The sequence below is a fragment of the Puma concolor genome, chromosome B1 (genome assembly GCF_028749965.1).
Source record: "Puma concolor isolate L17-30 chromosome B1, mPumCon1.1.hap2, whole genome shotgun sequence".
In the NCBI taxonomy this organism is placed as follows: domain Eukaryota; kingdom Metazoa; phylum Chordata; class Mammalia; order Carnivora; family Felidae; genus Puma; species Puma concolor.
Genome location: NC_141670.1, coordinates 164,689,645 through 164,704,773, shown reverse-complemented (window position 1 = coordinate 164,704,773; position 15,129 = coordinate 164,689,645). Strand labels below are relative to the sequence as shown.

Below are 15,129 nucleotides of genomic sequence, written 5' to 3'. Positions count from 1 at the left end.
CTGGGCATAAAATCAGAAAAGCTTGAACTTTTTAAAAATTATATTAGAATTGTATAGAATAGAAGTTCGAAGTGGGCAAGATGATAAGTAGGAGCTGACTATGTAGTTGAAGACATTTCAGATGCCATTATATACTGTTTCTAGGGTCTTTGTTTTTGTGAGCACATAATCATGGGGCGTCTCAAGGTTCCCTTGAGGCAAACTTTCACCAGTTTTGGTTTTCAGAAGTCTTAAATTTCTCAAAAGCCAGTTATCTTGCTAGAAGGCAGTGTAGCTCAAGGGAAGGGATCTGTATGTAGGCTTTGGAATCAGAAAGACTCAGATTTGAAAGTTGAGTTGTGCCATTTAGTTATTACTGATGCCAGTGACCTCCCCGTGAGCCCTGGCTTTAACATCTCTAACACAATTATACGGTAATTCAGTAAGTGCAGACTTTTATTGTGAGGTTTAGGTATGATGTGTAGACATTTGGCAAATGGTAGCTGCTGTTAGCCATTTTGGGAATCTAACTGTTGTGACTGTGGAAAGATCCATGGTACTTGGTTGTTTTACTTCTACAAAGTTTTAAAGGCAGAATTGTTCAGAACTAAAGTAGAGATGAAGAGAAATTCATCTAATTTGCATCCATTGTTCATTGCCTCTTCCTACAAGTGATTTCTGTAACTTGTTAAGCATATATACTTTCATAAAATCCTTAACTACTAACTAAATGGCTTTTAACCCTATTTTTTTAAATTTAACTTACTTGCTTCTCCTAGATAAATTTATAGCATCATTTTCTGGTACACTGTTTTTAATGTATTCATATACTTATTTAATGGATTATAAATACAACTGGAGGTGGAGTAGGCATTTAAATATTTAATTTTTTCTATTTAAAGGCAAGTTATCAGAAATGGAAAACTGGATCCCATTGTATGCTTTCTAATGCTTGGAATAAATCACTAAGGAAAATACAGTGTGTATCAAAATGAGCATTATTTCATTTCAAGTCTTCTGGGGGAATTTTTAAGTTTCTGTAATAGAACTATAATACGTGTTACAATTACAGTGGCCAAAAAAATTTTATTTCCATTTGCTTAGCATTTGCTACCTGATTCAGTTCCACAAAGATAAATTCAGTTGGAAACTGTTAAAAAAGTAAATTTAAAAGAAAATCTGTGAATTTAACATGATCGTCATTGGGTATATAGGTTCCAGCTTACTAAATAAAGCTTAGTCTTTATGACAGTATGAAATAGTGAGATCTAACTAACTTAGTGAAGTTTTTTTCAGTGTGTACTATCCTCTGATTTTATTTTATAAAGTACATTGCAAAAGGTTTTAGACTTTATTTCTCACTTAATATTTGTGTTATTTTTCAAACATCTAATTAGGTGAAACTGAATTGATTTCAATTTCTATGTTACAGGAGATTACCTGGGGCAATCGATGTTATTGGTCAGACTATAACAATTAGCCGAGTAGAAGGAAGACGACGGGCAAACGAAAACAGCAACATACAGGTTTCGTATTTTAAAAATGAATTAATTTTGAAACTGAAGAATTACATCCATGTTCTAATTTAATTATTCAATATACATTTATAGTGCTATGTTATCAATGTTAGGTATTTTAGATTTAAAATATGGAATTAATCACTTTTATTACAAAAGCTATTCTATTTAGAAGTTATTACCTTTAGATCTTTTTCAGTAAGATTTCTTTCTCTTTTTTTTTTTTTTTTTTTTTTTTTGCTGTAAGCATAATATATAGGCTAATTGGACTAAAAAAGGGAAATATTGGAAAAGTTTAAAGAAGGAAATAAAACTACCGATAATTCTAGCATCTAAAGATTAACACTCTGGTACTTACTTCTCTTTGTCACCAAGCAAGATTACGATATACTATTATGATTCTTTTTTGTGTATCCTTTAAAAAAAATTATCGTTTGCATTTTTCCATATTCTTAAAAATATTTAAAATTTCTTTATGATAGTTTCATTGTATGGACATACATAATTTATTAAATGTAACATTTTGGGGGGAAGTAGATTTTCTTTGTTTTCAAGTGAAATAATGAAAGGAGATGAGTTATTAGTAACTTGGATAATTCAAGTTAGAACTTTAGTAACAGATTTTCAGCTATTAGCTTGATCATACGTTTTTAAAAATTATTTCCTTTTTCTCAGTGCTTTAAAAAATGTCAAAGTGTTTTGATCCTCATCACTTTTAATAAATTAATCTTGTTTTTAGCATGCTTGAGGGTAAATCATTTCTAAGCTGGTAGATAGTTCTCTCTTCTTTTCCCCACCATTAAAATGCCTGGATTTCTTAGAATAATTCTGTTCCCTACTTTAAAAAATAGCTTATCAGCATAAGTGTTACAAAAATTGCTATACTTAAAAATGAAGAAGTTAATGAAAAGAGGGATTATGTTTAAATGATACCCTTCAGCCAGCAAGGATTTTTAGAAGTGTACATTAAAAGCACATTATGTTGTCTGTTTCTGCTGTTTTCTTAAATGTGTTTGCACATCAGAATCCCTCAGGGAGGCCTGACAAAAATCCAGATTTCTGTGTGTCACTCCTGTAGGTTTGCTGCCTGTCCCTTACCTTTTTACACAAATCACTATTTTGTAAACACTTCCACTTTTCAAGTATGAACCCTTGTTCTTAAATTTACAAGGCTCACATGAAAAAGTTATTTATATATCGGGCTGCCTATTATTTGCACCCTGTTAATGCATACCACCTGCTGATAGGCCCTAGTACAGTGAAGATCTCTTCTGTTGCCATGTTGATTTCTTAATGCTTCTATCTGTGACTAATGATTACATTGCCTTAATGTGAGTACAGTAACTTGGTTGGGTAACAAAGATAATACTTATTACATTATATTTATAAAGTACTTAATTTATAAATACTCTCGTTGAGAATGTTTTTATTCTTTTCTAAAGTTTTTTTTAATGCTTATTTTTGAGAGAGAGAGTCAGAGAGGGTGTGAGCAGGGGAGGGGCATAGAGAGAGGGAGACAGAATCCAAAGCAGGCTCCAGGCCCTGAGCTGTCGGCACAGAGCCTGACATGGGGCTCAAACTCATGAATCATGAGATCATGACCTGAGCTGAAGTTGGACGCTTAACTGACTGAGCCACCCAGGTGCCCCAGAATGTTTTTATTCTTACTAAGTTTTTTTGGTAATGATTCAATCATTTATTCTAGGCTTTATGTGGACATCTTAAATAGTGTGTGTGAGTATATACTCACATCTGTACATATACACATAAATCATAGACATGGAAAATTTGCTTCAAAATATGTGTTATGTGAATAAAACTTTTTACTTTGTTTCTTAAATGAAATAAATTTACTGAGTTTTTAATCTTAGGTATGTTTTTAAAATTAACTATATTTTAATTTTAGGTCCTTTCTGAAAGATCTGCTACTGAAGTAGACAACAATTTTAGCAAACCACCTCCATTTTTCCCTCCAGGAGCTCCTCCCACCCACCTTCCACCTCCTCCATTTCTTCCACCTCCTCCAACTGTCAGCACTGCTCCACCTCTGATTCCACCACCAGGTAAATAGTAAATAAGACATTTGATTTTGAGAGAAAAATTACCATGAGTGTTTCTTCTATTTTGAATTCTAATAATTAAAATAGATATTTGAAAATAAAGTCTTCACTGATTGCACTGCATTATAATTAATAGATAGGAAACTTATGTTAAATCTTCAATAGATTCGGAGTGAAAACAAATCTGTATGTGCTATGTCAGCACAGCAAAGAATACGCTAATAGAGAAGACTGGACAGATAAGAAACTTGTGATCCAAGGTATGATAGTGATCACTAAAATTGCTAATTGTATACATAGCTTATGTATACATAAACCATGTTAACTTGTTCTGAAAAGGTTTAAAGATACTTTCAGAATTGGAGTAGGTTCAAAAAAATATATCCTGTGAAGAGATTGACGTGAAAATCTCTGGTCGTTTTTTTGTATCCTGATTTCCTTTTAGTAGACCTCTTCTGGGTGCCAGATACCTGGTATTTACTTCTTTTAAAAAGTCAGAAAATTAGTTTTATCATATTTGAGCCACTTTTGATTATTTGTGTAATTGGTGGCAATAGAAAAAAATTCATGAATAATCCCCAGATTTTTATATTTTCAACCTTACATCCAGGGGCCTTTGTTATTTTATTTCCATTAAGCTTCTGGTATTTATTCCCCTTAATCAGTTTTGGATGAAATAGCAAGACTGATTGAGATAATAATTACTTTCTTCCTAGGGAGAATACCAGCAGTAAATGATAAAAACTAGCTCCTGCTCATAATTATAACTACATACGTGAGATAAAGTTTTCTTACATTTATAAATAAGTTAATATCAATTTATACTAAATAATAAAGTTAATTTATACTAAAGAGCCACGTCCACTCAGTTACTTGGCAATTCAAGAGAGCCGTACTCGTTTTAAGGTACCAGTTTTGATAAGAGTACCAAGGCACTTTAAGGGTCTGAATAGTCCTTCCCTATAGTGTTCATTTTTGGTCTCTAAATATCAACTGTTTAATTGGCCCTACAGCCACAACAACTTTGATTCCCTTCCATTGTCACTTCTGTCTTCATAAAGGATAAGAATTATGAAAAATGTCTGGTTTTAGAGATTCTGTTGTCTCAGAAATAGAGGAAAGAGAAGACTGGATAGGTTGGAAGTGCTTACTCCAGACAACGTTGTTTCTAGAATTCAACAAATTTCTTGTTTTGGAGCATAAACCATTCAGAGGTTGTGATGGGACCCAGGATTCTTAGGTCTTTAATATGGTGAGAATTAACTAAAGGAAAAGGGAAAGGAATGAAGATGTAGTGATTCATTGATGAGTCCTTTGTCTACCGAAAAGATAAAATGTATAAATAGTTCATTCTGAACATACTTGATTTAGTGACATTACAAGATAATCAGTGTACATTATAATAGTCCTTATGCTATATTGCTTGATAATCTTAATTTTAGTAGGTATTAATGGTGATTTGAAAGAATTTTTTTTTATTGCTAAGCTAATACAGTATATCCCCAGATTGCTTTATATAATTTATATAGTCACCACTAGCTATTGTGAGAGAGTAAGTGGTATGAAAAATGGTGAAAATATAAATACCTTATTGATACAATATTTAGAATCTCTGTAGGATATTCTTCATAGGCACTGGCATTATCTGGAAGTATGACTTTTTCCAAAATCATAAAACTACTCCATTTCTTTGCCATATAACTTCTATTTATAAGGATTAGTATCTTTTAATAATATTTAGGTCATCTATGGCATTACAGCATAGAGTAACACTGATTATTATTTTTCTGTTGTTTAAGTTATTTATTTACAGGCTTACCTCGGAGATATTACACTTCTAGACCACTGCAATAAAATGAATCAAATTATGTTTTTGGGGGGTTTCTTGGTGCATGTAAAAGTTAATGTTTATACTATGCTATAGTTCATTAAAGAGTGCAATAATAGCATTATGTCTAAAACTCAATGTACATACCTTAATTAAAAAGTACTTTATTGCTAAAAAAATGTTTATCATCATCTGAGTGTTAAGTGAGTATAATCTTTTTGCTGATCTTGGTGTCTTTTGATGTTGAAGGCTGCTGACTTACCAGGGTGGTGGTGGCTGAAGGTTAAGGTGGCTGTGGCAATTTCTTACAATAAGACAGCAATGAAGTTTGCCTCATCCGTGGACTGTTCCTTTCACAAGTGATTTCTCTTTTGGATGTGATGCTGTTTGATAGCATCTTAGCCAAAGTAGAACTTTCAAACTTGGAGTCAATCCTTTCAAACCCTGCTTCTGCTTTTATCAGCTAAGATTATGTAATATTCTGTATTCTAACTCCTTTGCTGTCATTTCCACAAACTTCACAGCATCTTCACCAGGAGTAGACTCCATCTCACGAAACCACTTTCTTTGCCCATCCATGAGAAGCAGACCCTCATCTGTTCATGTTTTGCCCTGAGATTGTAGAAATTCTGTCACATCGTCAGGCCCCACTTGTCATTCTAGTTCTCTTGTTATTTCCACCACGTCTGCAGTGACTTCCTCCACTGAAGTCCTGAACCCCTCCCAGTCATCCACGAGGCACGGAATCAACTTCTTCCAAACTCCTCTTCATATTGATATTTGGATCTCTCCCCATGAATCATGGATGAATGTTTTTAATGGCATCTCGAATCATGAATCCTTGCCAGAATGTTTTCAGTTTACTTTGCCCAGATCTGCCAGACAACTGGAATCATGGTCTCTGACAACTTTATTCTTATGAAATGTGTTTCTTCAGTAATAAGACTTGAAAGTCAAATGACTCCTTGATCCATGGACTGCAGAATGGATATTTGTTATGGGGCATGGAAACATTAATCTCCTTGTGTGTCTCCAACAGAGAGCTCTTGAGTGACCAGGCACATTGTCGATGGGCAGTAATATTTTGAAGGGAATCTTTTTTTTCTGAGCAGTAGTCTCAACAGTGGCTTAAAATATTCAGTAAACCATGTTGTCAACAGATGTGCTGTCATCCAGACTTTGTTGTTCCACTTTTAGGGCAGAGCACAGGCAGAGTGGATTTAGCATAATTCGTAAGGGCCCTAGGATTTCAGAATGGTAAATGAGCATAAGTCACCAGCTGCATTAGCCCCTAACAAGAAAAGAGTCAGCCTGTCCTTTGAAACTTTGAAGCCAGGCCTTGACTTTTCTTGAGCTGTGGAAGTCCCAGATGGCATCTTCTAATAGGAGGCTGTTTTATCTACATTGCAAATCTGTTTAGTGTAGCCACCTTTATGAATTATCTGAGTGAGACCTTCTGGGTAACTTGCTGCAGCTTCTGTATCAGCACTTGCTGCCTTGCCTTGCACTTTACGTTACGGAGATGGCTTCTTTCCTTAAACCTCACGAACCAACCTCTGTTAGCTTTGAACTTTTTTCTTGCAGCTTCCTCACCTCTGTCAACCTTTACAGAATTGAAGAAAGTTATAAGGGCTTTGCCCTGGATTAGCCTTTGGCTTAAGGGAATGTTGTGGCTGGTTTGGTCTTCTATCCAGACCACTCAGAGTTTCTCCATATTGGCAGTAAGGCTAGTTTGCTTTCTTATCATTGTGTGTTCACTGGAGTAGCACTTTTAATTTCTTTCAAGAACTTTTCCTTTGCATTCACAACTTGACTGGCACAAGAGGCCTATCAGCTTTTGGCATGCCTTCCTCACTAAGCTTAATCATTTCTAGCTTTTGATTTAAAGTGAGAGACCTATAACTCTTCCTTTCACTTGAACATTTCAAGGCCATTGTAGGGCTATTAACTGGCCTAATTTCATTATTGTTGTGTCTCAGGGGAGAAGGAGAGAGAGAGAGAGAGAGAGAGAGAGAGAGAGAGAACACAAACAACATTTATCGTTTAAGTTTGCCATCTTATATGTGATTGAGTTTTGTGGTGACCCAAAACAGTTAAAACAGTAACATCAAAAGAGCATTGATCACAAGTGGCCATAACAAATAAAATAATGAAAAGTTTGAAATATTGCGACAGTTACCTTAAATGTGACACAGAGACGTGAAATGTGCAAACACTATTGGGAAAGGACTCTAGTAGACTTGCTGATGCAGTGTTGCCACAGGCCTTCAGTTTGTTAAAAACAAAAGCACGGTAACTACGGAGTGCTGTAAAGTGGGTGCAGTAAAATGAGGTATGCCTGTAATGTTAATTTTCAGCTACATGCTTTCCATATTTTAAACACCTGTCTGGATTTCCTTTGATGGCTTATTCTTAGAATTGCCATGCTGTCCTGTCAGCATTTAAGAATACTAATTTAGGGGCGCCTGGGTGGCGCAGTCGGTTAGGCGTCCGACTTCAGCCAGGTCGCGATCTCGCGGTCCGGGAGTTCAAGCCCCGCTTCAGGCTCTGGGCTGATGGCTCAGAGCCTGGAGCCTGTTTCCGATTCTGTGTCTCCCTCTCTCTCTGCCCCTCCCCCGTTCATGCTCTGTCTCTCTCTGTCCCAAAAATAAATAAACGTTGAAAAAAAAAAAAAATTAAAAAAAAAAAAAAAAAGAATACTAATTTAGATGAATTCTGATGCTTGTTAAAGCAGTACCTAACTGGTATATTTGCTGGTGGCTGGGAGATACCAATTGATACTAAAACCAAATATTTGTAAATTGAGACTATCTGAATTACTGTTTAATTGTACCAGCTCATGAGCTGTTGGGAGAGAACATAGCTCACATTTCCACCTGTGTTTCTCAACAATGCTAATCACAAAGATCTTTTGTATACTTGACATTCCTTAAATAAGATAGCTGATTGAGTTAATGTGCTTATGTATCCATAACACCAGAGAGATTTTCAGATTGACAGTTGATACAGTCAGACACTTAATCAGTCAGAGTGGGTACTAGGTTTCAATAACAGTATGGCTACATGGATGTATACCAACTGAATATTGGCCTTGATTAAAGTCACATTTTCAGTTACCATTTACCACAGAACCACATGATTAGAGTACATTCTATAGAGCTCACTGTAATTTAGATCACCTTAAGAATTAAAAGCAGTTAATGGAAGAAACCTGTGGCCCAGGAGTCTTTTCATGTTTCCTTAAAAATTACTCCATTTTTTTTAGAGAAACCTTGGATTTTCTGGAGAAATACTAAAGGAAGAAAGGAAAAAATATCCCTTGAAACTTTAAACGTATTTTAATGTTTTCTTTGGTAACATTTGTTTTGAAATGCAGAAGTTTTAAAGTTTTAAAGGCCTGTATATGATGGGACAAAGATAGTAATCATTTTATTATGCCTATATTTTCAGATGCTGATTTTTTCATAAATAGGGTGACTGTATATCCAGATTTCCCTGGAATGGGTCTTACTTTTATACCTTTTATTTCAGCATAACTATTTCTATTCACTCTCAGAAATGCCTTGGTTTGAAGAAAAAAAATTATGGTCAGTTTTTGGAGGTTTCCAGGCATGACTCATCACATTAAGTGGGCTCCTTAACAAAGATGAGGTGATAGACGTCACATGTATTCAAGGGATTTTTACTGTCAAATAGCAGACAAGGAAACGTGTATTGCCTCCTACCCTCCTGAAACACACATCAACAAACATACATGAAACCTTGTTAGTAACAATAAAATATTTGCCACAATTGATTTGTAAGAACAGTGGAGAACGTTTTGAATGGGAGAGTATAGCAAATATGTAAGGGACCTCTGGTCCTAAATGAATGTCACGACATTTGGACTAGCTTTTTTACGTGAAAACGTATTTAATGTGGTTTCCTGCTACCATACTAACAGTAGCTTGAAAACACTGATTATTCAGCATCTTAACTTTCAGAAAGTCTGTTACTTTTATTGAACCACCCACTACTTTCTATTGTGTTACATTTCTCAGAAATGCATTAGTACAGCTTCATGGTTTCACTGAGTAATAGTAGAAATTCATTTGACCCTTGAATAATACCAGGGTTATCGGCACCAACCTCCTAAGCAGTCAAAAATCTGCATATAACTTGACCTCCTGGAAACTTCTACTGATAGCCCATTGTTGACTGGAAGCCTTACTCATAACATAAACAGTCAACACATTTTTTTTATGTTGTATGTATTATGTACTATATTCTTACAGTAAAGTAAGCTAGAGAAAAGAATATGTTAACATCATAAAGAAGAGAAAACGAGTTTATAGGTCTGTACTATAAAAAAATCCACATGTAAGTGCACCTGTGCAGTTCAAACCCATGTTGTTTAAGGGTCACTTGTAATAGCTAATAATAGCTAGTATTTCTTGAATGCTTACTTACTATTGATGGCACTTTTCTGAGCACATTTCATGTATTAACTCTATATGATTCTTGACAACATCTGAAGTAGATATTATTCTAATTTTATAGAAGAGGAAACTGGGGTTTAAGGCATTTAAGTAGTACCTAGAAAATCGGTACTACAAAGTCGGTTGAGCGACCGACTTTGGCTCAGGTCATGATCTCACAGCTCGTGGGTTCGAGCCCTGTGTTCGGCTCTGTGCTGACAGCTTGGAGCCTGGAGCCTGCTTCGGATGCTGTGTCTTCCTCTCTCTGCCCCTAACCCACTCACATTCTGTCTCTGTCCCAAAAATAAATAAACATTAAAAAAAATTAAAAAAAAAAAAAGAAAATAGCAGAACCAGTAGGCAGTTTTGCTTGAAAGCCTGTTTTGTTACCTGTGTTGAAATGAATCATGACCTGTGTCGAGAAAACTGTATTATATATGGCATTGTGTGTATTTACCTCAATATCATGTCTTTGAAAAGCTTTTTTTTAATTTTTATTATTTTCTTTTTTCTTTCTTTTTTTTTTTTTTTTTTTTTTTTTTGTATTTCCCTCATGTTGAAGTGCATGCATATGTATTTGTGGATAGAGAAGTTAGGGAGGTTGAGGAACCAGATTTTTTTTTTTGTAAATCTAGTTAACTGAGGTTTTGCTGTTTTGTGTTTCCTGATTTGTGTTAAGTCTAGTGAATATAAACTTGTGATGTACTTGTTTATCGGAAGAAAAATTGTAACATTGGAAGGATTGATGCTATATAGTACAGTTGATTTTTATGGTACTTTTTATTGTGGTAAAATGTACATAGTATTTATTATTCTAACCATTTATAAATGCATGGTTCACTGGCATTAAATACACTGTGTTGTGTAACCATCGCTACTGTCTATACCTAAAACTTCTTCATTATTGATAACAAAACTGTACTCAGTAGACAATAACTCTTACCTCCTACCCCAGCTCCTGGTAGCCTCTCTTTCTTTCTTTCTCTATGAATTTGTCTACTGTAGGTACTTTATGTAAGTGAAATCATACAGTATTTGTCCTGTGTCTGGCTTATCTTGTTTTTAAAATAATTAATGTTTGTAAACTATTTTTTTAAACTATGTTCAAACTATATTACATTTTATTGTAGACTTTTAATTTAAAATTTTAAATGTTGATTAACTTTAGTGTCATCCTATGTTATCTTCATTTTTGAAAATAGAGTTTATTGAAAGAAGGCAGATTCATTTTAACTCATTTCTTGTTACATTAATCAAAATTAAGGCTCATGTGACTATGGTTCTGTAAGTCTTCAGAACAATTAAAACTCTCAGGAGTAGAATTCTGTTAAGTTGAAAAAGGCTTTTTGCTTTACTGAAATACTGTAGTCCAACTAGTTCAGACCACAGAGAAAAATCATCCCTGCTTTTAAAATTGTATATAAGGTTTACCTGTTTATCTAGATTTGAAAACGCATAGGGTTCTGCAGTTAAGAAGGGTTTCCTAAATTCATCCCGAAAGACTGTGGTCAAGTACCTTAGTGTATCACTAGTCACGTAGTACCGTGAATTATAGGAACTTAAAAGTTGTGTGAATTCCTTAAATATCTTGATTTTGGGTTAGCCATGATACAGGGAATTAGGGAGAAAGGCACCTCACCTCTGGAGTCTTGCTGCATTTCTTCTGAGGTCTGCATTTTGGATTAGCTTTCTGTTAGCAGTCTGGTTCCAGCACAGTGGCTCTTAAACTTAATATGGCCCCGCAAAGAGCTTTTATTTATGCATGGTTTATCTGTTTTTTGTATTAGAAATTAAAACTGAGAAATATCATTTAAAAAATATTCTTAGTAAGTCTATTACATATTAGCATTCAGACAATATTTGTATGAAAAATACTTTTTTCAAAACAAAAAAACCATTTAGTGCAAAGAGTGGCCTTATTCTATACTTTTGCAAATATTACTGTGTGGCTTAATAGAAAAAAGCTGAATTCTTCTGTTTGTTTCTGCCTTAAATCTTTCTGTGGTTTCACACATTGTGTAGCCTCTAGAAAACTTTATTGGACACTTGTAAGAGAATGAGCATGAAAATGGCAAATAACGTCTTAGTATTTTTATGAGAGTAGTTTTGACCTTGCAGATTCCTTAGAAGGGTAGAGACCCCTGGGAATCTCCAGATAACACTTGAAGAATTGCTGCTTTGGCAAAAGCTTGGCCTATACTGGGTGAATATTATCTGTACCCTTGAGGAGGTACAATTTTGAGAAGCTGTTTTATGAATATGATGTTTATTAGACTAATTTTTATAGTTCTATAAGATTTTTGGTCTTATAGGGGCGCCTGGGTGGCGCAGTCGGTTAAGCGTCCGACTTCAGCCAGGTCACGATCTCGCGGTCCGTGAGTTCGAGCCCCGCGTCAGGCTCTGGGCTGATGGCTCGGAGCCTGGAGCCTGTTTCCGATTCTGTGTCTCCCTCTCTCTCTGCCCCTCCCCCGTTCATGCTCTGTCTCTCTCTGTCCCAAAAATAAATAAATGTTGAAAAAAAAAATTAAAAAAAAAAAAAAAGATTTTTGGTCTTATACAGTACATCTGCCTATTAACTGACTCTGCTTGCCCAAAATAATTTTTCCAGAAGTACCTTTAAAAATATATTCCTTGAAGTTTTTGAGAACTGTACTCATTTTCTCTTAAGTTTTTTTTTATATTAGAAAACCCCCAACAGCCGATTAAGATTTTCAGTGAACTAAAAATAGGGAATAATGCTAATTATCTGTAATTATTTTTCATTTGAACATTACTGGCGCAATTAATTTAAATGTAAGCTTCATGGATATTAAAACCTTCTCTACAGGGGCGCCTGGGTGGCGCAGTCGGTTAAGCGTCCGACTTCAGCCAGGTCACGATCTCGCGGTCCGTGAGTTCGAGCCCCGCGTCGGGCTCTGGGCTGATGGCTCAGAGCCTGGAGCCTGTTTCCGATTCTGTGTCTCCCTCTCTCTCTGCCCCTCGCCCGTTCATGCTCTGTCTCTCTCTGTCCCAAAAATAAATAAACGTTGAAAAAAAAAAAAATTAAAAAAAAAAAACCTTCTCTACAATGATGATTTTTGAATGTCCTTTTTTCTCATGGGTGTTCCCTTTATAATAGTTACGTTTGTACTGTGGATGCTACATTTTATAGAATTTAATCATGGTTTAATATTTGCCTTTTGTTTGTGCCACTCTTCCAATCATTTTGTGATTATATTGGAGCTTATAGAGACCAGTTCCTTTGTAAAAATACATTTCTATTCAGAGATATTTTTATTTGTCTAATGTAGGATTTTTGTGTTCAGTAGGCTTTAGATTATTTTATAAATTAGAGGATTAAGTATTCCTAATAAGGATAAAATAGTTCACTTTATACTTAACATAAAATTGTCTTGTTTACCTTTTAGGTATGGTGTAGACTGATAACTTTGTTGCTTTAAGTTTTGTGACCATAGCACCTTTTAACAAATTTTTAGAAACATTACTCCATCCTTTTTTGCACCCTGTAATGAACTGTTTTACTTTAATCGTTAAATAGTTGTATGGTATTCTACATCTGTTTCTTTTCTTACAGGGTAGATGGTAGACAATTTATGTGTATGTATAATCTTAAAAATACTGATCCATAGAAAAGCATGTAGTGTGGAAGGTAATATTTAAAAATTTTTATAAACCTTGACTCTAGGTACTCAGTTTCTATGTGCAGAATTTACTTACAAGCTTGATGACTTAGAAGTAGAAATCAGTGAGTGTTAAGGAAAGTGATCAAATTTATCTGTTTGTAACATAATAGTGCCAATGAAATTTAGAAGTTGGTGGGAACTTGGAAGCCTAATTTGCATAATTCTGCTGTGCTTTTTTTTTTTCTTTCACTTGAACTTAATAGAGAAATGATAGGTAGTTATACATATTGGTTAGCTGTTGCAGAGTAGCAAGTCACTTCAGAAAGTAGTGGCTTCAAACAACATACATTTATTATTAAATAGTTATTGTGGGTTAGGAGTGGGGACAGCTTAGCTGGGTCTCTGCTTCAGAGTCTGCCACAGACTTTGAGACGGTCATCTCAAAGGCTTGACTGAGAAATTACTCTTTCAAGATCAGTCACCTCTTTGTTGAAATCAAGATTCATTTCATTTCCTATGTTGCAGCTTGGTTCATGAAAGCATGAATGTTGAGAAGACAGTAGAGGATACTGGCAAAATAGAAGTCACTGTCTTTTTTAACCTAGACACAGAAGTGACATCCTGTCATTTTTGCTAGATCTTTTTTGTAGAAATAAGTCATTATTTATCTAGTCCACACCCAGGGGAGGGTATGAATACCAAATGTATACAAAGGCGTAAATCAGCAAGAGGCAGGGATCATTAGAAGCCATGTCAGACTATCTAGCATGTAACTTTTTTCTGCTTTAGAAAAATAATGATGGGCTACATTGAGAATGAGTTCATACACAGTTTTCATTGTTATTGTTGTTGAGTACAGAGCCTCTATTAATTTTGTGCGAATACTAAAAATATAGTAAATTCCTTTAAATAAGTATCACAGGGCTGCTGCTTTTCTATTTCTTTGTCTCCATTTCTTCACTTCCCAAATAGGATTTCAGGATCCCCACCCCCATGCTTTACATGGAAGAGTACGCGTGCGTTACAGGAAAACTTATATCTGATTTCTCTTTCTTTTGAGGATGCTAGACCGTATAGGCTGTCCTACAGCTATAATATTTTACTTCAAAGTGTCACATGTTCTGTTTCATAAAAATTTGGAATGGAATTTATTTCATGTGTATTGAATATTGAGCTGTTGAGCAGCAATCCATAGAGAAGTTTAGGATCTGATGCATTGAGTAGGGTTTCTGCTCAGCATCATCATCATTTCCTTGATAGGAATGCAAATTCTCTGGCCATACCGCAGACCTACTGAATCAGAAATTCTAGGGGCAAGACCCAGCAATCTGTGTTTTAACAAACTCTCCAGGTTTTTCTGGTGGTCACTAAAGTTTCAAAACCTAATCTACTCAGTCCTATTAGAACTTGAATATTAGTTTTCTAAAAGCTTTGGCCTACAGTACTAGAAATCTTACTTTTATTACTGTTACGCGAGGCTTTCCAGGGAAATAATAAACTTTTTTCATACTCATTTTACAGTTAAAGGAAACAGTAAAACACAATACTTGCCTGTGTAATTCTTATCTGTTGCTTAGGTAGTGTGTGTGTAGCCAGGAAGGTGGGAGTGTTGAAGATGAGGACAATAATTTTGGAGGCCAGTTATCTCTTTCTTTACTGTTTCTC

The 15,129-nt window shown here is 35.0% G+C and overlaps 1 protein-coding gene across 25 annotated transcripts in view; it reads left to right on the top strand.

The window, feature by feature from the left end:
• Positions 1-15,129, top strand: part of FIP1L1 (factor interacting with PAPOLA and CPSF1) — an 82,617-nt gene that overhangs the window by 41,070 nt on the left and 26,418 nt on the right. For all 25 annotated transcript variants that reach the window (XM_086705073.1, XM_086705072.1, XM_086705067.1 and 22 more), the window contains 2 exons: positions 1,412-1,505; positions 3,403-3,559. In XM_086705073.1, coding sequence (XP_086561199.1) covers positions 1,412-1,505; positions 3,403-3,559 — 251 coding nt within the window. The remainder of the gene's footprint in view (positions 1-1,411; positions 1,506-3,402; positions 3,560-15,129) is intronic.